The 18,743-nt window shown below is 38.9% G+C and overlaps 1 protein-coding gene across 2 annotated transcripts in view; it reads left to right on the plus strand.

Moving 5' to 3' along the window:
• LOC129672165 (contactin-associated protein like 5-1-like) overlaps window positions 1-18,743 on the plus strand; it is a 796,696-nt gene that overhangs the window by 725,324 nt on the left and 52,629 nt on the right. For both annotated transcript variants that reach the window (XM_055601463.1, XM_055601471.1), the window contains exon 20: window positions 16,998-17,128. In XM_055601463.1, coding sequence (XP_055457438.1) covers window positions 16,998-17,128 — 131 coding nt within the window. The remainder of the gene's footprint in view (window positions 1-16,997; window positions 17,129-18,743) is intronic.

The following is an 18,743-nucleotide window of genomic DNA, read 5'->3' on the forward strand; positions in this document are numbered from 1 at the left end:
TTGATTCATAACAGTAGTAAAATTACAGCTATGAAGTAGCAACAAATAATTTTATGGATGGGGGTCACCAGAGCATGAGGAACTGTACTGAATGGTTGAAGCTTTAGGAAGGTTGAAAACCAATGGCACAGATCTGATGTCTCCAGTTTTTGTGTATGTAATTATAGAGAATCAATTGAAAATGCTGGTTTGTTTTTCTGTTCTGCTTCACAATTAGGAAAGGATTTCTGGTATAGTCATCATGATACCCACATTCTTCCTGCCTGTTCCTGGAGTGTCGTAGAGCTCTTTCTCCTCCAACGTGCAGGAGTGCCACTGCAATAAACTGTGGAAGAGTGCTGTGCTCTCTGAGGGTGGGAGTAGCTTGCCATGCTACTCCCAATGCCTGTGATTAGCTTTCACTGTGTTCTTGAGCAGTCTGTAAATGAATTCAACCTACAGCCAGGCAAGACTATTCCCTGTATGTTTGTTTGTTTTTAATCCTTCAAGTACCCTGTGTGAGTGTCAATATATAAATACACTGTTCCCGGAAGCAGCTGTAATCCCCATTGAATTATCACTAATTGTGCACACACCTTGTGTTTGTGCTCCACCTTTCCCCAGGTCCTCTTTTTGAGTATTAATTGCAAACATTAAGTAATGCCTTGGATTTCTAAGACACCCATCACTGATGACTTAAATGCTTATCTCTCTAAGCATCTAACAGTAGCAATATCACTGCTACGTGCTAAGTCTTCTAAAGGCTGAGTGAAAATGTCTCTCTCTGCTTTGACAAGGATCCAGGGTCCAGGGTAGGATCTGAGACAGCATACAGAGTCCCCCATTCACTTTATCTTTTGGTTCTCCAAGCTGATCACAAAAGACTGAAAAAAAGAGAGAAAGAGAGAGAGAGAGAGAGAGAGAGAGAGATAGGGAAAGGAGCCTAGGATTTCTTCTCGAGGTCTAGGAACTGACTACACTGATAAACTGATATTAAGGTGGAAAACTTCAACTGATCACTTTTTTTTTTCCCTGCAGCCAGGACTGTAAAAGTCAGCTTCTAGCCAAAACTGCAAAAGATTGTAAAAAGGAGCTCTGTGATTTGAGATTAGCTCCTGCACAGAAGCAGGCTGCTGTGGATGTCTCCACAGGCTAAAGTAAACCTTTTCCTACTTAACTTAGGCTGATAGTTGGATCCTGAGTCTGCTAACTTGTTTGTAAATCAGTAAGAAAGAGAAATTAAGCAAAGTTCATTCATGCACACATGCTAAAGAAAAAGGGTGGATGAAGTTTAAAAACTTCAACTTCAAATTCCCACAAACTTACATATGAAATATGTTGAATTTTGCTAGCATCTCCTCAGCAGAAACTGCAGCAATCAGCCCATACCTACCCTTCATATAGATAAACAATCAGACATATAGACCTGTACATATTCATACACACATTCAATGGATGGTACAAAAGGAGCTCCTTAGTACAGACAATTGACATACACTCATGTAACATATGTACAAGAAACAGATGGACATATTTACATGTAAACACATATCTATATACATATTTACAGCTCACGGAAGAAATGAATTCCAGTGAGCTTCCATTCTTCCATTCCACCACCAGGCTTCTGCCAACTGGAGGTAGGGATAGGGTTCTGCCAATGTTTAGTGTTTGGTCATAGCTTCATATCTCTGAGACAAAGCTCCCTGGCAATTAATTACCTCATAGTAAAAAAGACAATTAATAACAGAAAACTTGAATTCTAAAATATAACAGGTTACATGTTTTAAAACTAAACCTTTCTTATCTCTGTACCCATTTCATAAGTTCATAGTTCATAGTGACAAAGTTTGAAAAAGCCTAAAGATCAATAGGGTCCAAAAGTCAGAAGAATATATATCTTTTCAACTAGGACTAACCTGGCTACACATTTTTAAGTTTATAGTGAGTTCAGGACAATAGTTTTATCTGTCTTTCACTCTAAGAAACAAAGTAAATTTTAAATGACAGTATATTATGCTATAAAGTGACAGGGTATAAGGAATCACAACAGAACAGTTTGTATATATTTTGACAATAAGGTTTATTTTGATATTAAGGTTTGTACTTAATTAGACATTGCTAATGTCTAATTAATGGTAGTCCCATTATAATTTGGATTCATCGAAAGTTTAAATCAAATTGCCTATATTTATGGTGTATACCAGGATTTGTGAGTGAAGGCTATCTGAGGCTACAGACCTTCATTAAACCTGTCTCCTAGTGAGGTATCAGGAGGTCCACAAAGGTACTTACTGTAGCCACAAACTTTCTAAAATTGTTTAAGAAATTCTAAAAGAACTTTTAATATTGTTTGACTCTAATCAGGAATTCCACAATCGGGAATTAAATCATCTTTTTTTAAAGTCATTAAAAACAAAATTGAAAGTTTATTAAGTAAGCTCAATCAGAACATCAGTCATTAGGAAAACAGCAGCAAAAGTTATTGGGAAGGTGTAGACAAAGATAACACACACTACTGATCATAGTGAGAACAGAAAATGGTATCTCCTCCCCCATGGATGAGCCTACCATTTGTTCTCCAATACCAAGGGTCAGCAGTCACATGCATACAACAATGAGCAGACTGAGCAGATTGAATTTATAATTAAGGAATATATACTAAGTTTATAGCAGTTGCTAATGAGACAAACTCTAGGCAGCTGTCTCTGTGTTTAGCACTGTCTTGTTTTTGTTTGTTTGTTTAGTTTTTATTTTTGTTTTTCCAAATTCCTGTGGTGTGGAAGGAGGCCTTAAATATGATATGGAATTAACAGAGATCTATTCAGAATCATCTTAACAGTGACAAAAATAATGACACAGAAGAACATCATCTAGTTTGATGATGATGGAGATGAAGAAGGTCATGATGAACACGATGGTAATAGTGATGAAGGTGTTGCAGTGTTTATCCTGGTCTTTTATTGAATTCCTGAGGATATAGCTTCAGACAGAAAAAAAAAAAAAAAACAGTAATCAAATTATAATTGCAATGCAACTTAACATTTCTTACTGTTGTGTTCCAGATACTCAATGTATTTCAGATATCTTCATTCTGCCCAAGCTTATGAAGTGTATATTCATTTTGCATCTGGACTGTAATATACTTGGATACTGTGAGAGGGTCCTACAGAACAACCTGGGTCCATATTACCTGTAGAAACCCTTGACATTTAGGCTGTTCCTATTGTCTTCATGCATACCATGTGCCAAGAGACCCTGTCTAAGATGAGTTGCTTTATTCTTTTCTCTCCTATTATTCTGTCTCCCCTGTTTTCTACCTAAAATTCTTGCCATTCCTATCCATCTTAGACTAAAAATTTGATTTAAAATTTTTCTAAAATGAATCTTAAGACTTAATGAATCTTAAAACCTCTGGTGTAATGTTTCCTATGTGTGTGATGATGTGCGAGATTGCTTAATCTTCTTGTGGTGCTGTTTTGGGAAGTCATGAAAAGTTGGGGAAGTAGGGCCTAGCCTCAAGGGAAGTCCTGTGTTTTCTTCCTGATTTATCAAGTGTGAGGAGTTATTACTTCACATTCCAGCCACTACAAATGGAACTTCTCCTGCCACTCTGCTTCCCTACTCTGCAGGGCTGTGTTTAATTGTTAGCTTCCCCAGTCATTATGCTTTTCCTACCTTGATGAAATATAGAATTGTAGCACTTTCCCACTGTATTCCCCCATCTGAGGTGCTGCAGGTTTCTGCTTTTTCCCTATTGGTAGTCAGGATGTTTTTTTTTTTTTTTTTTTTTCCTTTCCCTTATTAGCTTCCCATTCTTCTGAATTTTGATGGGAATATTTATCACCTGATACTATATATTAGAAGTATGTAGTTTCTAATATTATTATCATATTATTTTATGATGGATTAAAGCTAAGAGGTTATCTTGAGTCTTAGTAAAGAATTTGGATTGCTTAACAGTATTTGAACTGTAAGTATTTTATTGGTACTTTTTAAAGTGGATGATGACTATTTTACATAGTGACATAATCATTAACCTGTGGGTTTAGAGAGGAAATATTATAGCTTGGACATGAAATGTCATCAGTAGGCTAAGCATTTGAAGACATAAAACAAGGCTGCTTTGGGAGGGTATGAAAACTTTATGATGGTAAGCCCAATTGGTGAATGTGTAGCGAATGGGAAGGACCTTATTGGTTACAGTAATGCTTCAACCTGTCCCTTCTCTCTAAACTGCCAAGGTGAGAAAAGCTGCTACCACATACTCCTGTCACTAAAGGTGAAATCACCCTAGTTACCAGGACCCATGCATGATAAAATAATTTCCCTTAAGTCCTATTTTATTAGGCAAAACAATCCCCAAATTGAGCCACCAGCCTATGAAATGGTACTGAAAACATTTAAGATGTATCTCCCCAACTTAATTCTAGTAGTTCTCTTATAAGCAGGCCCAGAGGCTTGAATCCTAAGTGAATTTAGATGTGCTCAAGTTGTTACTTATTACTCACTTATTACTTATCAAGTAATTTAAGAATTACCTCCTATTTGCAAGGTATACTTGGGGATAAATGATTAATTTGTGAAAATGTGGCTTTCTGATAGATGGAAAACAGGATGAGCCTCCCTCATAAGACAGACAAAAGCCAAATTCATACATAATATGAGAATATAAACCATGGACTGAGTATCATTATAAATTGGTCATCTGCTTTAGTTGCAAACACTGAGCCACTGAGCATTTCATTAAATGCTTTATCTTTAAAAATATTAATAATCATTGCAAATTATTGTGTCATCAAAGTTCTAATTCTAGGGAAAGCTAACTCTTCTTTAAGATCAGAAAACTAAGATTTTTGTCTTGTGGATGGATAAGAAAAAGACTCCATGAGCCTGAGTACTAGGTGACCTCAAGAGCTCTACTACACCGGGTAAATGCACACAAAGAACTACAAGACACACAGCGGGCACTCTGCAGATCTCACTCTCCTCCTTCTCTGGACACATTCCAGTTGGATGCAAAGTCCATGTTCCGGTATCTAAGGCAAGATTAAAATAAAACTCTGTAGCTGATCTAAGAATAACAAAATTTGGAGAGGGTTCTCACCTCTGAAGAGGTGAAATTTTAGAGCCCAGAGTTAATGTATCTCCCCCTCTCTTCTGACTAAGAAGCTGAGTAATGAATTGCCTGTGACAACAAGCAAGACACTGTGACTATGTGAGGTTCTGCATGTGGGAAATGCCCAAAGCTATTTAAGAGCTAGTTATTATTCTGCGTGTTAATGATTTCAGAAAATGGTTTAGAAAATCATCTCTAATTAACCATCATTTATATTTTCATTTAAGTGCCTGAAGCCCATTCAAATTGCTTTGTCTTCTTCATATTTGACAGAACACTGTTGTTGTGCTAACAGACACTGAGAAGATACAAGGCGCAAAGACATGAATATTATTCTGACTAAGCTACAACTTTCATACCACTGAACTAGTGGAATCATATTAAACTGAGATTGTGTGCGTGCGTGTGTGTGTGTGTGTGTGTGTGTTATCCAGATATCATCAGTGTCATTCTCAGCAACCACTTCTACCCACTGAGATGTGTCTTTAGTTCACCAGAAAGTATATCTGTCCTAGATAGTTTAATGTCAATTTGACAGGAACTAAAGTCATCTGAGAAGGAGGGGACCTCGATTAAGAAAATTTCTCTGTAAGATCTTGCAATAAGATCTTTCTTAATTAGTGATTGATGTAAATCCATTCCTGGGCTAGTGGCTCTGGGTTCCTTAAGAAGGCAGACTGAACATGCCAGAAGGATCAAGATCATAAGCAGCACTCCTCCTTGGCCTCTATGTGAATTCCTTCCTTCATATCACAGCCCTGTTTCAGTTTTTTTCCTGGCTTTATTCAATGATGGACTACAAGGTGAAATCATAAGCCAACCTGTCTCTTTCTTTTTCTCATGATGCTTCATCACAGCAGTAGTACCTTCACTAAGACAATTTGGTACCAGAGTATTACTATGACAGACTTTAGGAGGAGAACAGAAGGACTTTAGGACTCTGGGCTAGAATAGCCATTTAGTTTTGAGAACTTAGTGAGATGTTCTGTAGGAGCTTGGGAGATAAGAATGTTAAAAACAGTACAGGTGATGGAGGCCTGGCTTGTGAAGTTTCAAAGGGAAGCAAGAATACCAGGCTACCAGGCCATTTGAGTTAAGAATCTGTGGTTTTGGTTAACTGGAGGCTGAAGAATTGGCTTTTATTTACAAGATAGGAGAACCACTGAAGTGAAACTTTTGCTTTGCTGAGATAGTGAATGCTAGTCTCCCAGGGCTGAAGAATCAGCTGTGATTGAGGAGAAACCAGAATCATTAAGGCAAAGTCTTTTATTTTAATTTTAATTTTTTCTTATCAGTTACATTTTATTAACTCTGTATCCCAGCCGTGTCCCGCTCCCCCATTCCCTCCCAATCCCACCCTCCCTCCCTCATCTCCACTGTGCCCCTTTCCAAATCCACTGATGGGGGGACCTCCTCCCCATTCATCTGATCCTGTTTTATCAGGTATCTTCAGGACTGGCTGCGAAGCCCTCCTCTGTGGCCTAACAGGACTGCTCCTCCCTTGGGGGGGTGGGGAGGTCAAAGAGCCAGTCATTGAGATCCTTTTAGAAATAGGCCTTGTTTCCCCTCACTATGGGAAACCAATTGGGAAGTGTTTCCTCAGGATCAGGACACAGAGGCTGTGTTTCAAAAGTGGCCAAGCTGTCCCTTCTATTGGCAGCCAAACTCAGCATTGTATGATTTATGCTGGTGGTACTGGTTTTGAAGGAATGCAGGGGTCATAGAGAGCAGCTAAAGCTTGACACTAGAACCCCTGAAGAGAGCTCAGGAGAGGATATTGGTGAAAGTGCCATCCAGGTAGAGAAGAAAATCCCAGCATTTTGGAGATGCAAGTAGCATTGGTTGGCACCGAGAAAAGCAACAGCCATGATGTGGATCAGTCCTGAACCTAAAAGACAATCTGCATTTCCTCCAAAAGCTGCATTCAGAAAGGTGACCCAAGCCAAGAGGATCATTTGTGGATCCTAGAAATTAAGCAAGCTTATACTGTTGGTTTTGCTTTTTTTCAAATCATGGCTGTGCTCAGGTTCTTCCCTCTTAAAATAGCAAAGGATTTATCTTAAGTTTGAATTTTATAGGAGTTCACAGTTGAAATATTTTGAACTTTTGAAATAAATTTTAGATTTTTAGAGACTAGATATTTTCAAGGGATTGAACTTTTATTGGTTGGAATTTGAAAAGACTGTTGAACTTTTGTTTTGTTTTGTTTTTCAAAAAACACTGTTTCTCTGGATGTAGCCTTGGCTTTCGTGGACTTGCTTGGTAGACCAGCATGGCTTCGAAATCACTGGGCTCTCCCTGCCTCTGACTCTGCCTCCCAAGTGCTGAGATTAAAGGTGTATACCACCATCCCCCTGAAACTTTTATAAAGTTATTTATGTTTTTAATGTGAGATCATGGGGATAGATGGGAAAGGAAAGGTTGTGGCTTCATGGTGATGTGTCTGTATGTCAAGTTGACAAGGTCTCAATTGGGCTGGGTAGTTTTATGTCAACTTGATACAAGGTAAAGATATCTTTAGAGGAAGGAGCATTAGTTAAGAGAATGTTTCCATAAAATCAGATTGTAAGAAAGCCTGTAAAGCATTTTCTTAATTAGTGATAGATGGTAGAGAGCCCATCCCATTTTGGGTGGTGCCATCTCCAGACTAGTGGTCCTGGCTTATATAAGAAAGCAGACAGAGCAGGCAATTAGGAACAAGCCAGTAAGCAGCACTCCTCCATGGCCTTTTCATCAGTTCCCACATATAGTTTCCAGCCCTGATTGAGCTTCTGTTTTGGCTTCTTCCAGTGATAGAATAAGGTTTAGAAATGTAAGCCAAATAAACCCTTTCCTCTTTAGGTTTCTTTTGGTAATTGTGCTTCATTTCAGCAATATTAACCTGAAGTAAGTAGGCTTCCTAAGAGATCACCATGTAGAGCAGGTTATTTAATAGAGTAGGGTTCAGCTTAGTGCTGCATCGTAATGATTGTACAGTGGTTTGGCTACCACTTACCGCAACACTGAACACAGTGTAGAGATGTTCCAGAGCTGCCATTCACAGTGGACTCTGAGTACTACGTAAAAGACACTAATGATGGTATTTTACAAAGCTCAAAGTTTGAGTTAATAGCTTCCCTAGGGTCAGTTTTTTTCCTTATCCCAAACTTGTGCTAGGCACTGTCTTCCAGTTAGTCTTCACATACACCCCCCCCATCCAAACACACATGAGTCTCAGCCTCCTTTGCACAGCACTAGCTATGTCCATCTTCCCTTTCTCCCTTGCTTCATTCTTGTTTAATTTAATTTTCAATCAAGCTTTTAAGGGAAAAATGAAATAGCAGATCCTCATCCCTATGTGCAAAACTACAGGCTTCTAATTAGAAAAGTCAGTTGTGGGTAATAACTTTTCAATGAAAATACACAGCTGAAGCTCCACCTTACCTGTAGCCAAACTCTTCAGAGACACAAACTGAGTGCAGCAGTGATGACCAAGACAGGAGTGAGTACATACCTTCCCTGCTCCAGGAACTGCATAAAGTCAGGCATGATCTCCTTTCTAGATTCAACTAAAGAGGTATTTGCAAATGGGATGGTGTATGTATTTGTGTGTCTTTACACCCATACCCACACATGCAGAAGACATATAGTTGATGTCTTCTGTCGCTTTCTACATTAAGCCCTTGAGATAGGGTCTCCCACTCAATCAAATGCCTACTCACCAGACCTCCCAGGATCCTTATATGTATCTTCAATGTGTTTGGATCATATGCAGTATTATCATACCCAGATTTTTTGTGAGTGCTGGAGATTTAAACTCAGGTCCCTAAGCTTGCACAAGTAATCTTACCTACTAAGCTGTCTCCCAGTGTACCTATTTCCATGTTATTTAAAACATATTATTTCCTCTGGTAAAGCATTGTAGTTTCACCTCTTGCTTATATTGTATATGTGTTTTTGTCTGTTATGCATACATACATGCTTGTGTTTATGTGCACATATGTGGAGGTCAGAAGCAGAAGTCTGGGTCTTACTCTATCGATTTCCACCGGCTTATTTTCTGAGACAGGGTCTCTCACATCTTGAACTCTTTGAATGGCTAGGCTGGCTGGCCTGCTAACTCTAGTGATCCAAATGTTTCCATGTTGTCAGACACTGCCGTTGCAGGTGTGTACCCTGTGTGAATCCAGCTTTTTCATCAACAAATCGTTATGGCTGTCCAGCACGCACACTACAGACTAAGCCTTTTCTCCAGCCCCTTATTGCTAAATTGTATAGTCTTCCAGACACCAATTCAGAATGTTTCTCCTCTGAAACACTTTGTGATTTCCTTGTTTAGACCTGAATCAGCTCTCTTGTAATACTTCTTTTGACCACCTCACAATGACTGCATGTGGTTCTCCAATGCTCCCTGGTGCCTTGCTTTTATGAGTGGGCACCTGAATCATTGTGCACGTGCACCTTAAGTGGAAAATGTCAATAGATGCTCTGCATAGGCTTAACCCTTCCCAAGACAAGAGAGAGTTGAAGAACATGGGAGGAGTTCCTTGTGAGAGGGACTTAGAATCTCTCAGCAGGAATCCACCAACCAGACATCAAGCTTCAGATGGTCACCCAGTATTCCTTCATTCCATCCATCTCTGTGCCCAGTGAAACTATCAAAGAGTATTCAAAGACACATATGAATAACATTACTGCTAGATATTTGAAGTTTTAAGTGTTGTTATGAAGAGTGTCTTTAGTCAAAAGAAATTGGATCATAAAGCATAATATGAAATTCATAACACTGCCACATTGGACTACTTTAAAGACTAATTACTGCAATGAGTCCTAATGACTGTTGCCTTCAAAACATATATATCATACACAAATAGAAGAAATGTTCTTCTTTTAATGGAAGTGAATCTTAATTGGTCTCCAAAGAAAGAAACACACATGTTTAGTAGCTTAATGGGACCTCTAAGCACATGAATGATCAATGAGTATCACCAATGAACCCAGTGTCTCATATACATGTGTATACCGAGCTCAAAGCATAGGTCTGAAGCAAGAAGCTAGAGCAGAATTGTTCACACCTGTTCTGGTTTCATTTCTGTTCCTGTGATAAAACACCCTGACATAAAGCCACCTACGGTAGAAAGGGCTATATTTAGCTTACCTTTCTACATTGCCACAGCAGATCATTGCAGAGATGTCGCAGAGGCAGGTGAGTCCAACAGCTATTCACATGGTATTTGCCATTGAGAACAGAGGGAAATAAATGGGTGCAGGCCTGCCTGTTTCAGTGCTTGCTTGATTTTTCCTCTCCTATACACAGAGTTCGGGATGTCCTGCTTCAGAAATAGTCATTCAAGTAGTCTGGGTGCTCCCACATTAATTAGAAGTAAAAACGGTCCCCCACAGACATACCCACAGGCTGTGGTGACATAAACAATTCTTTAGTTAAGGCTCTCATTCTACTCAATTTCAGATTCTGCTAATCAACAGTTAAAACTATCAAGTCAGAAGTTAAAATTAAAGAAACTCTTCATTCCATCGTTCAGCATATTTCCCTACCATTCAGGAAAGGCTCCCATGCCATGAACCAGGGCATAGGGAAATAGATAAGAACAGAGTGCCTGGGGAAATTGACAACTGATTTGCATTCTGGTACAGCAATAGGACTTGATTCTGTACAAACACATTTTGAGCTAAAGGTGAGACAGGTTGTGGGATATTTTGTGCTAGTGTAAACAGAAGCAGTGAAATAGAAGAAAAATAACTATTTCTTGTTAAAGTACTTAGAACTCGACTGAATAAAGTAAAGAGGAGCCCATCCATTTGAGTGCGCTGGAGGCCTTAGTGCCCACTTAGGATTTTCAAGGTTGTTTTGAATAAAGAATGAATTGAGCCCAAGAAAGCCATAAGAGCAAAGTGGATGAGGGGAACTTAGAGGATACTGATTCAGGAAAAATTCTCAAAGAGCTCTAGAATGGCTGACATTCTTCCTACTAATCTGTCCTCCCATTGTCCAAAACAGAAACTGTGCAGAATAAACTATATATTTTCCTTTGCTACAAAGGTGACTATGACTTTCACAGACTACAGCTTTGCCAATACAGCTTCCAAATATTAGATTTTAAAAATACAGAATAAGCTCGTCATATTTTTAAAGATTTATTTATATTTTAATAATGGGTATGTGTCATGTGTGGGCATCTGCCTATGTGTACAGGTGCTCTAGAGGCCAGAAATGGACATTAGTTCCCTGAAGTTGGGGCTATCGCCAGTTGTACGCTGCCTCACATGGATGCTTGAAACTGAACTCAGGCCTCTGTAAGAGTTGCACATGCTTGTAAGTGCTAGGCCTTCTTTCCAGTTCCCCTTCTTACCTCTTTAAAGTGACAAACACTCAGTATAAGCAGAGTACATAAATTATGATTCTGTAATATGTGCTTCAGTGTTTAATGGTTCCATTTCCAGTTACCAATGTATTGTGTCCTCAAAACGTGTTCTCCCTCTTATAATTAGAGATGTGCACCCTTTGATCAGTATCTCTGTTTGTCCCACCCCATACAATTACAACTCTACTCTGTGAGTCCATCGGATCTACATTTTCAGAGTCCATATGTAAGTGAGAAACCCTGCCACCTGTCTTTCTGTGTTATTCTTTTTCACTTATCCTAATGCTCTCCCTCTCCTCTAATCATCATGTTACAAAAGGGAGGATGTTATTTTTTATAAGCCATTGAACATATAAACTACATTTCCTTCCTTCATGCCTCAGCAGACCTCTAGGGCTTAGCTCCATATTTGGAATATGTCTTTCATGAAGAAAGGCAGGTAGGATGCAGGTAATTCTTTGGAATACCCATTTCATTTATAGTAGATGGAATATGTATATAAATATATACACATAGGAAAGCCATGGTTGTGACTGGGCAATTCCAACTAGTTGAGAGATGAAAGGCTCTGAAAATGTTAAACAAGATTGATATCCCTAAGTGACACTTAAGTGTGAATCTAAATTTTACATCTTTCAGAGGAGACAGGATCTTAGAGGAAGAAGTAAAAAGAGGTAAAGCATGGAAGGTACATATTGATTGATATTGTGGAAGATCTGTAGTTGATAACAGTAACAAATACTGGAGTCTACCACAATAGGTGATGGCCAGCAATGTGAAAACTGGTGTGTGCATGCATAAAGAAAACATCACTTTGGACCTAACTAGTGAACAAGAATCTGCATTCTGGCAAAGATCTATAAGAGTATTCCATCTGGAATAAGAAAGAAGTGTGATAGGTCAAAAGCCTATGCAAGCTTGGCACACAGAAATACAAAAAAATATGATACTCAGGGAGTTTAATTGGTGAGAGAAAGTGTAAAATAACCTATTTTTAAAGGAACATGGTGAAAGATGGCACAGTGTCTTCTAACCCTGTCCAAATTATTAAGATAATCTGAGAGCATTGGGGAGCAGTTGAAATAATTTAAGCAACACTATCAGTTCCCAAATTCCATGCTTATTTTGACTATATCATATAAAAATACATGAATGTGAAAGATGGAGAAATGTGACTTGAATCAAAGTTCAAATGTGTCATAAACACTGATGGCAAGATACAGTGCAAAGCTACTTTAAAGTATGTGGGAAGAACATAGCTTCAAGACTGACTTTATGCAGACCAGGAGGTCTTGTGTATGGTAAGAAACACAGGACAGTCTTGAAAATATATATGGAGATTCTGATATGAGAAATCAATGAATAATGGTATCACCAAATGAGGTGACCAAAGTAGAAGGACAGGTTGGTTTCATTGATTTGGTTGTGTTTGTGTTTGCAGAGATGAGCATTCAACTCAAGCTGGGACTTGCATATGGAAATCAAGTGCTTTACTAATAAGATATATAGTCTGTCCTGACATTTTATTTCCTATTTCAATGGCAAACATGATTAATATGGGCTTAAGTACCTTATCCCTGACAGACATGTCACAGCACAAGGAAAAACTGTTCCTTTTTTCTCCTTCAACTAGATTAAAAACTCTTTAAAGGTATACGCTTCAGTAAAGCACAGCACACAGAACTAGGGTCCTGGAGAGATGACTGGGTCAAGAATGTGCTTGCTGTGGAAGCATGGAGACCTGAGCGAGGATCCCTAGTGTTCATGAAAGAGCCAGGTCTGGTGAGCTACAACTAAAATTCCAGTGCTGAGAATGTGGAGTCATGAGGATGTATAGGGCTCTGTGGCCAACAAGTCTAACCAGTCAGTGAGCTCTAAGTCAACCAATGGAGACCCTGTTTCAAAAATTTAGGTGAGGATAAATCAAAGCAGACACTCAGTGTTGACCTTTAGCCTGCTCAGGTGCACACTGGCATATATGCATACTTTATAGTCATACAAATTAACGTCTCCCCCGCAAACATCCCAAAGATTTGTCCTGACTTCTAGAGAATTTACAGATTCTAGTTAGTACAATACAGCATATGTTAGGATAGAAATGATAATAGCCCTATGAGAGAGTCCAGGTAGTTTCCTGAGAGAAACAACATCATGCTGAATTCTGCAGGATGAGGGGAAAGAAAGGAGAATAAGGTGTAAAGCTCTCCCCACTGAAAGGCCCTCTGCACAGGGATAACTGGGTACTTGGGAATGTTGCATTTTAAAGGACACATATGACCTTTGGGATGAGCTAGATTTAGAATCTAAACCTGAGTTCAAAAACTAAGTAAATTCATTAAGAAGTTCTTCAATTCCAAACACTTTGTTTCTGTGGGTTCATTTTCTTATATCTGTGAAATAAAGGGGGAATAAAGCAAAGAACTTTCTAGATGATCATAGAAGCAGAAACCCAACCATGATGAAATTTGTTTAGTAAGGCAAGTGATACAATTCTGTCCAGTTTCAGAAGGGCAGTTTTTAGGGTATAGGTCGTGATTCCTTTGAAGAAGCTTCCTTTTTACTAGGCTCAGTTCTAGTTTTTTTTGTTTGTTTGTTTGTTTGTATTTTGTTTTTGTTTTTTTCAGTAGAAATTTTGGAGTATCATTTTCTATTGCACTTGCACTATCATTTTCAATAAAAGACTTAAAATCTGTGAACTAAAGAAGCTAAAAAAAGAAGGGGGACCTGGGGTAAGATGATCAATCTTCACTTACAAAGACAAATGGGATGGACTTTGGAAGTAGGAGAAAACAAGTAATAGGACAGGAGCCTACCACAGAGGGCCTCTGAAAGACTCTATCAAAGCAGATGCTGAGACTCATAACCAAACCTTCGGCAGAGTACAGGAATCATATGAAAGAAGGGAAAGTTAGTAAGACCTGGAGAGAACAGGAGCACCACAAGGACTAAATACATTTGGGCACAGGGGTCTTTTCTTAGACTGATTCTCCAACCAAGGACCATGCATGGATATAACTTAGAACCCCTGCTCAGATGGTGCCCATGGTAGCTCCATATCCAAGTAGGTGCCCTAGTAAGAGGAAGAGGGACTGTCTCTGACATGAACTCAGTGGCTGGCTCTTTGACCTCCTCATCCCTGAAGGAGGAGCAGCCTGACAAGGCCACAGAGGAAGACAATGCAGCCAGTCCTGAAGAGACCTGATAAGCTAGGGTGAGATGGAAGGGGAGGAGGACCTCCCCTATCAGTGGACTTAGAGAGGGGCAGGGAGGAGATGAGGGAGGAAGGATGGGATTGGGAGGGATTGAGGGAGGGCGTTACAGCTGGAATACAAAGTAAATAAACTGTAATTAATATAAAAAATAAAAGTTAAAAAACTTTAATATATTCATTGTGTGTTTCTGTATCGATGTGCAGCGTAACACGCCATGTGTGTGAAGGTCAGAAAACAACTTTTGAGAGTCAGTTCTGTCCTTCTCTGTCAGTAAAGGCATGGAATGGAAGGAATCAAATCTCTTTACTTCTCTCTCTCTCTCTCTCTCTCTCTCTCACACACACACACACAAAGAGAGAGATAAATAGTGATAAAGAGAGAGCTAAGAGGGAATAAAAATAGATTTGGTTCAAAGGTATAAAAAAGGAAGTAAAAGAAGGTAGATATAATTTTTGAGTGTATTAATGTTAAAAGGACCCATTTAAATTTACTGGGGTACTTGTGGAGACCACTGCACATTCTACTAAAATGTTTATTTTAAGAATATATTTGGAAAAGATGAGATAACTGCATCTTAAACATCACTTTTATTTTTAATTTTCACATCATAAAGATCAAATCTCTGCCTATATTAATGCAGAGGAGGTGTCCCCTTTATGCACTGCTAATGTGTACTGGAGAGAAAGATGAGACCAAGTGGGAGATAAATGCAGACTGGTGCATTGATCAGGGCACTTCTGACCTGGCACTTAGCCCGTTATTTGCTTTGTTGTATTCACTGCATTTCCTGTGACAGTTCACTACCTCTGGGACTATAAACCTGAAGTCTTTACCATTGTGTATGTCTGAGGCAGTAGTGTGGCATGCAGAAGCCTAGGGAAAATAGAGACAATGAATATTTACAGAAAAGTGCAAAGAAAGGAAAGGGGGATTCTAGCATTGGGACAATGACTCAGAATATCGGTCTTGAGCACAGCCTGTGATTGACAGCAATGGGAAAAAAAGATGGTTTTAGGAAGATCAAATATAATATAAATGTATGGAATATACTCATAATAGAAATGTATGGAATCATACTTATTGGCTCAAATGTGAGTAAATGCACTTTTCTCCTTAAAATCTCTCAGCATATGACACTGCACTCTGTTCAAAACATTCTCTGCTCTTTTGTGTACTCAAAGAGAGAGCTTCTGGTGTCTGATGAAGAGTTCAGCTCTACAGTGCAGCTGACCCAACAGCAGTGGAAAAGCAGCTTAAGCCACTCTGCTCATCCATCTCAGCCAGCTTTGTTGGAGAGGTGAAATGAGCAAATGTGCCTGAGATAAAAAAGCCAGAGAATTTTAGTCTTCCAAGCCACTTCATATAGAGTAGCTTTCAAATTAAAAAAAAAAAAAAGAATATTCATACTACAGTACCCATTCTGTTTGTGCTGTAATGCTTTGTCTGTCTAGACCCTCTTCCTTCTTACATACAAAAAGACAAGAAAGGGAAGTCCTTCATATGCCTTTCCAGACTCTCCAAAATACCCTTTACTTTTTCATTATGTAAGCTCTGAGGTTTAGATTCAGTCATCTAAACTCATGACATCAGGTATAAAGAACAGCTGTTTAAAAAATACTCTTCTGGTAAATTTTGAATTTCCTAAGGAGCCATGAAGATTTAGAGTGGTCTCCATGTCTTCAGACCAGACCACACTTAAACTGGAGACATTAAATTGCATAAAAGTGGGTAAAAACAGGGAGATCTCCTCTATCTCAAGCTCAGAAAGAAGAAAGTGATTGCAAGAGAACCCTGTCATGAAAATAACCATGTTCATGTTCTCACATTCCAGTACATAACAGATCAGCGGGTGTGTTTGTCAAAGTGTATCTCTTTCTTCCACTTTCTTCTCCTCCCTTTCCTCTGGTGGCCCCCCTTTTTTTCTTTCCTTTTTTTCTTCCAGCTCTCTCTTTTTCTTTATTTCTGTCTGTTTTTTGAGGCAGAGTCTCACTGTGTATTCCAGCTCTCCTGAAACCCTGACCTTCCTGTTTCAGCCTACACTGTGCTGACAGGACAAGTCTACAGCAATGTGCTGATCTCAAATTTGTACTTGAATTTAAAATGGCATATACACAAAACAACTACAAAAACAACCACGCACACTCACTTTAATTAGTATCTATATTAAGAAATTTGTAGTTCAACTCCGATGAACATATGGATTAAAAAATGCCTATTCATTGAGGCCCCCAAAATAATTTATGAGCAATTTTATCACATTTTTCTATATTTTACTTGCTAGTCTTAATTCTGATTCCCCCTTTATTTTCTTTATTTTCTTTCAAGGAAGTTTACAAGTTCGGTATGGACTAAGCAAGGAAGAAAGTCATGTGTTCACCATCAGCACAGAGAATTTGGCCAACAGAAGGGTTCATCAGGTGAAGATTAGCCGAGAAGGGCCAGAACTTTCCATTCAGGTACTTCACTTCTCAGCTTTCCACTCAGCCTACATGCCAAGGCTTCTCCACTAAACTGTCTGAGATTCTGACTCAAGCCTCATACTGAAGTATAGAGGTTCCCCAGACTCCAGTCCAGCCCTTAGCTATGGTTCTTTTTTCTTCCCCCACTGGCATTTCTATCACCTGGAATAGAGCTAGAAATGAAAACTGATGAGTATTCCATCAGAAACTAGTAGAGAGAAGGAAACACTGGAAATTCTAGTTTTGCTCAAGTTTAATCAGCTCTTAATCAGATTGAGTGAAGAAGGGATGTGTGCAAAGAGGAAAGTACTGAAGACTGTAGAAAGGATTGCAGGGAAAATGGGAAGGTGCAGGTGGGTACAGAGGAGGGCACAGGTGACATAGAAGCCCTTGGGAAGACACAGGTCTCTGCCGTATAACACTGTTTAGTTCCTAGTTCAAACTGGTTCTTGATAACAAGGAAGAGCTGGCTGGGTAGAAAAAATAAAAGAGAAGGTTTTTGAAGGGTTCATGTGTGCACAGATAGAGCTGTCTAAGAAAACAATGTGGTAGTCTTCTGTGACTCTATATGAAGAGCCAACAGCAGAACAGGGCAGATCTTACTAAAGTCCAGCCAAACTACAGATTACCTCTCTTTGATCATAACATAAAACAAAAATGTAAATCATCTTGGCAATCGCAATTTTTCTTAGGGAAGTTTAATCCATTCATTGTGTCCTCTTCAAATTTGTCACTTCAAATGCCCTCCTCCTTATTTGCCAGCAGATGCAATAGCATCTTCTCTCTCAGAAGCTGACTCTTCTCTCTTCCTCTGTGAACTATGTATCTTTTAAAAGAGGCATCGCACACTTGTGTTAGCCTATCTCTTCCTACCTGGACCTGAGAGCTTGTATGCTCTCTCTCTCTCCCATGGCTAAACTAAATGGCCCAGAGTTCTAAGAGACGCTCTAATGCTTATGAGTCAGACCACATGTCCTTCTCATAAGCACAGCTCCAATATCCTTCTGTATTCTAGTCTTTTTAACACCTTTCCATCTCTACTAGATATTAAATACACCAAAACAAGCAAGCAAACAAACCAACAAAGATGGTTGTTTCAAGGAAACAAATCTACTTCTCATCAGTTTTTCACATTGCTAGACTTTATCATTTTACAATGTCTTGGAAAAGTAGATATATACCAATTTCCAAAGTGCATCTTCCATATTAGCTACTTTGTTGTTTAATGTGACAAAATACATAAGAAAGAACTTAGGTGAATTCTGGCTTGCAGTTTGCTAGTGCAGACCATTATTGCCACAGGAGCATATAGCAGCTGGTCACATTCCATTCCCAGTCATGTATCAGAGATAGATGAATGCTTGTATTCATCTCACTTTCTACTTTTTATTTATTTCAGAATTCCAGTTTTTGGAATGGTGCTGCATACATTTAAGGTGGGTCTTTCCACCTCAATTAGTCCAATCTATAAACTCCCCTACATGATTGAGTTTGTTTCCATGGTGATTCTAAATTCCATGCAGTTCACAATCAAAATTAACTATTATGCCATTTTTCCCCTTAGTCCCATGATTTTACATAAAAATTTAACTGCTCATGATATAAATAAGAC

The sequence above is a fragment of the Psammomys obesus genome, unplaced genomic scaffold (assembly GCF_907164565.1).
Source record: "Psammomys obesus unplaced genomic scaffold, mPsaObe1.curated_primary_1811, whole genome shotgun sequence".
In the NCBI taxonomy this organism is placed as follows: Eukaryota; Metazoa; Chordata; class Mammalia; order Rodentia; family Muridae; genus Psammomys; species Psammomys obesus.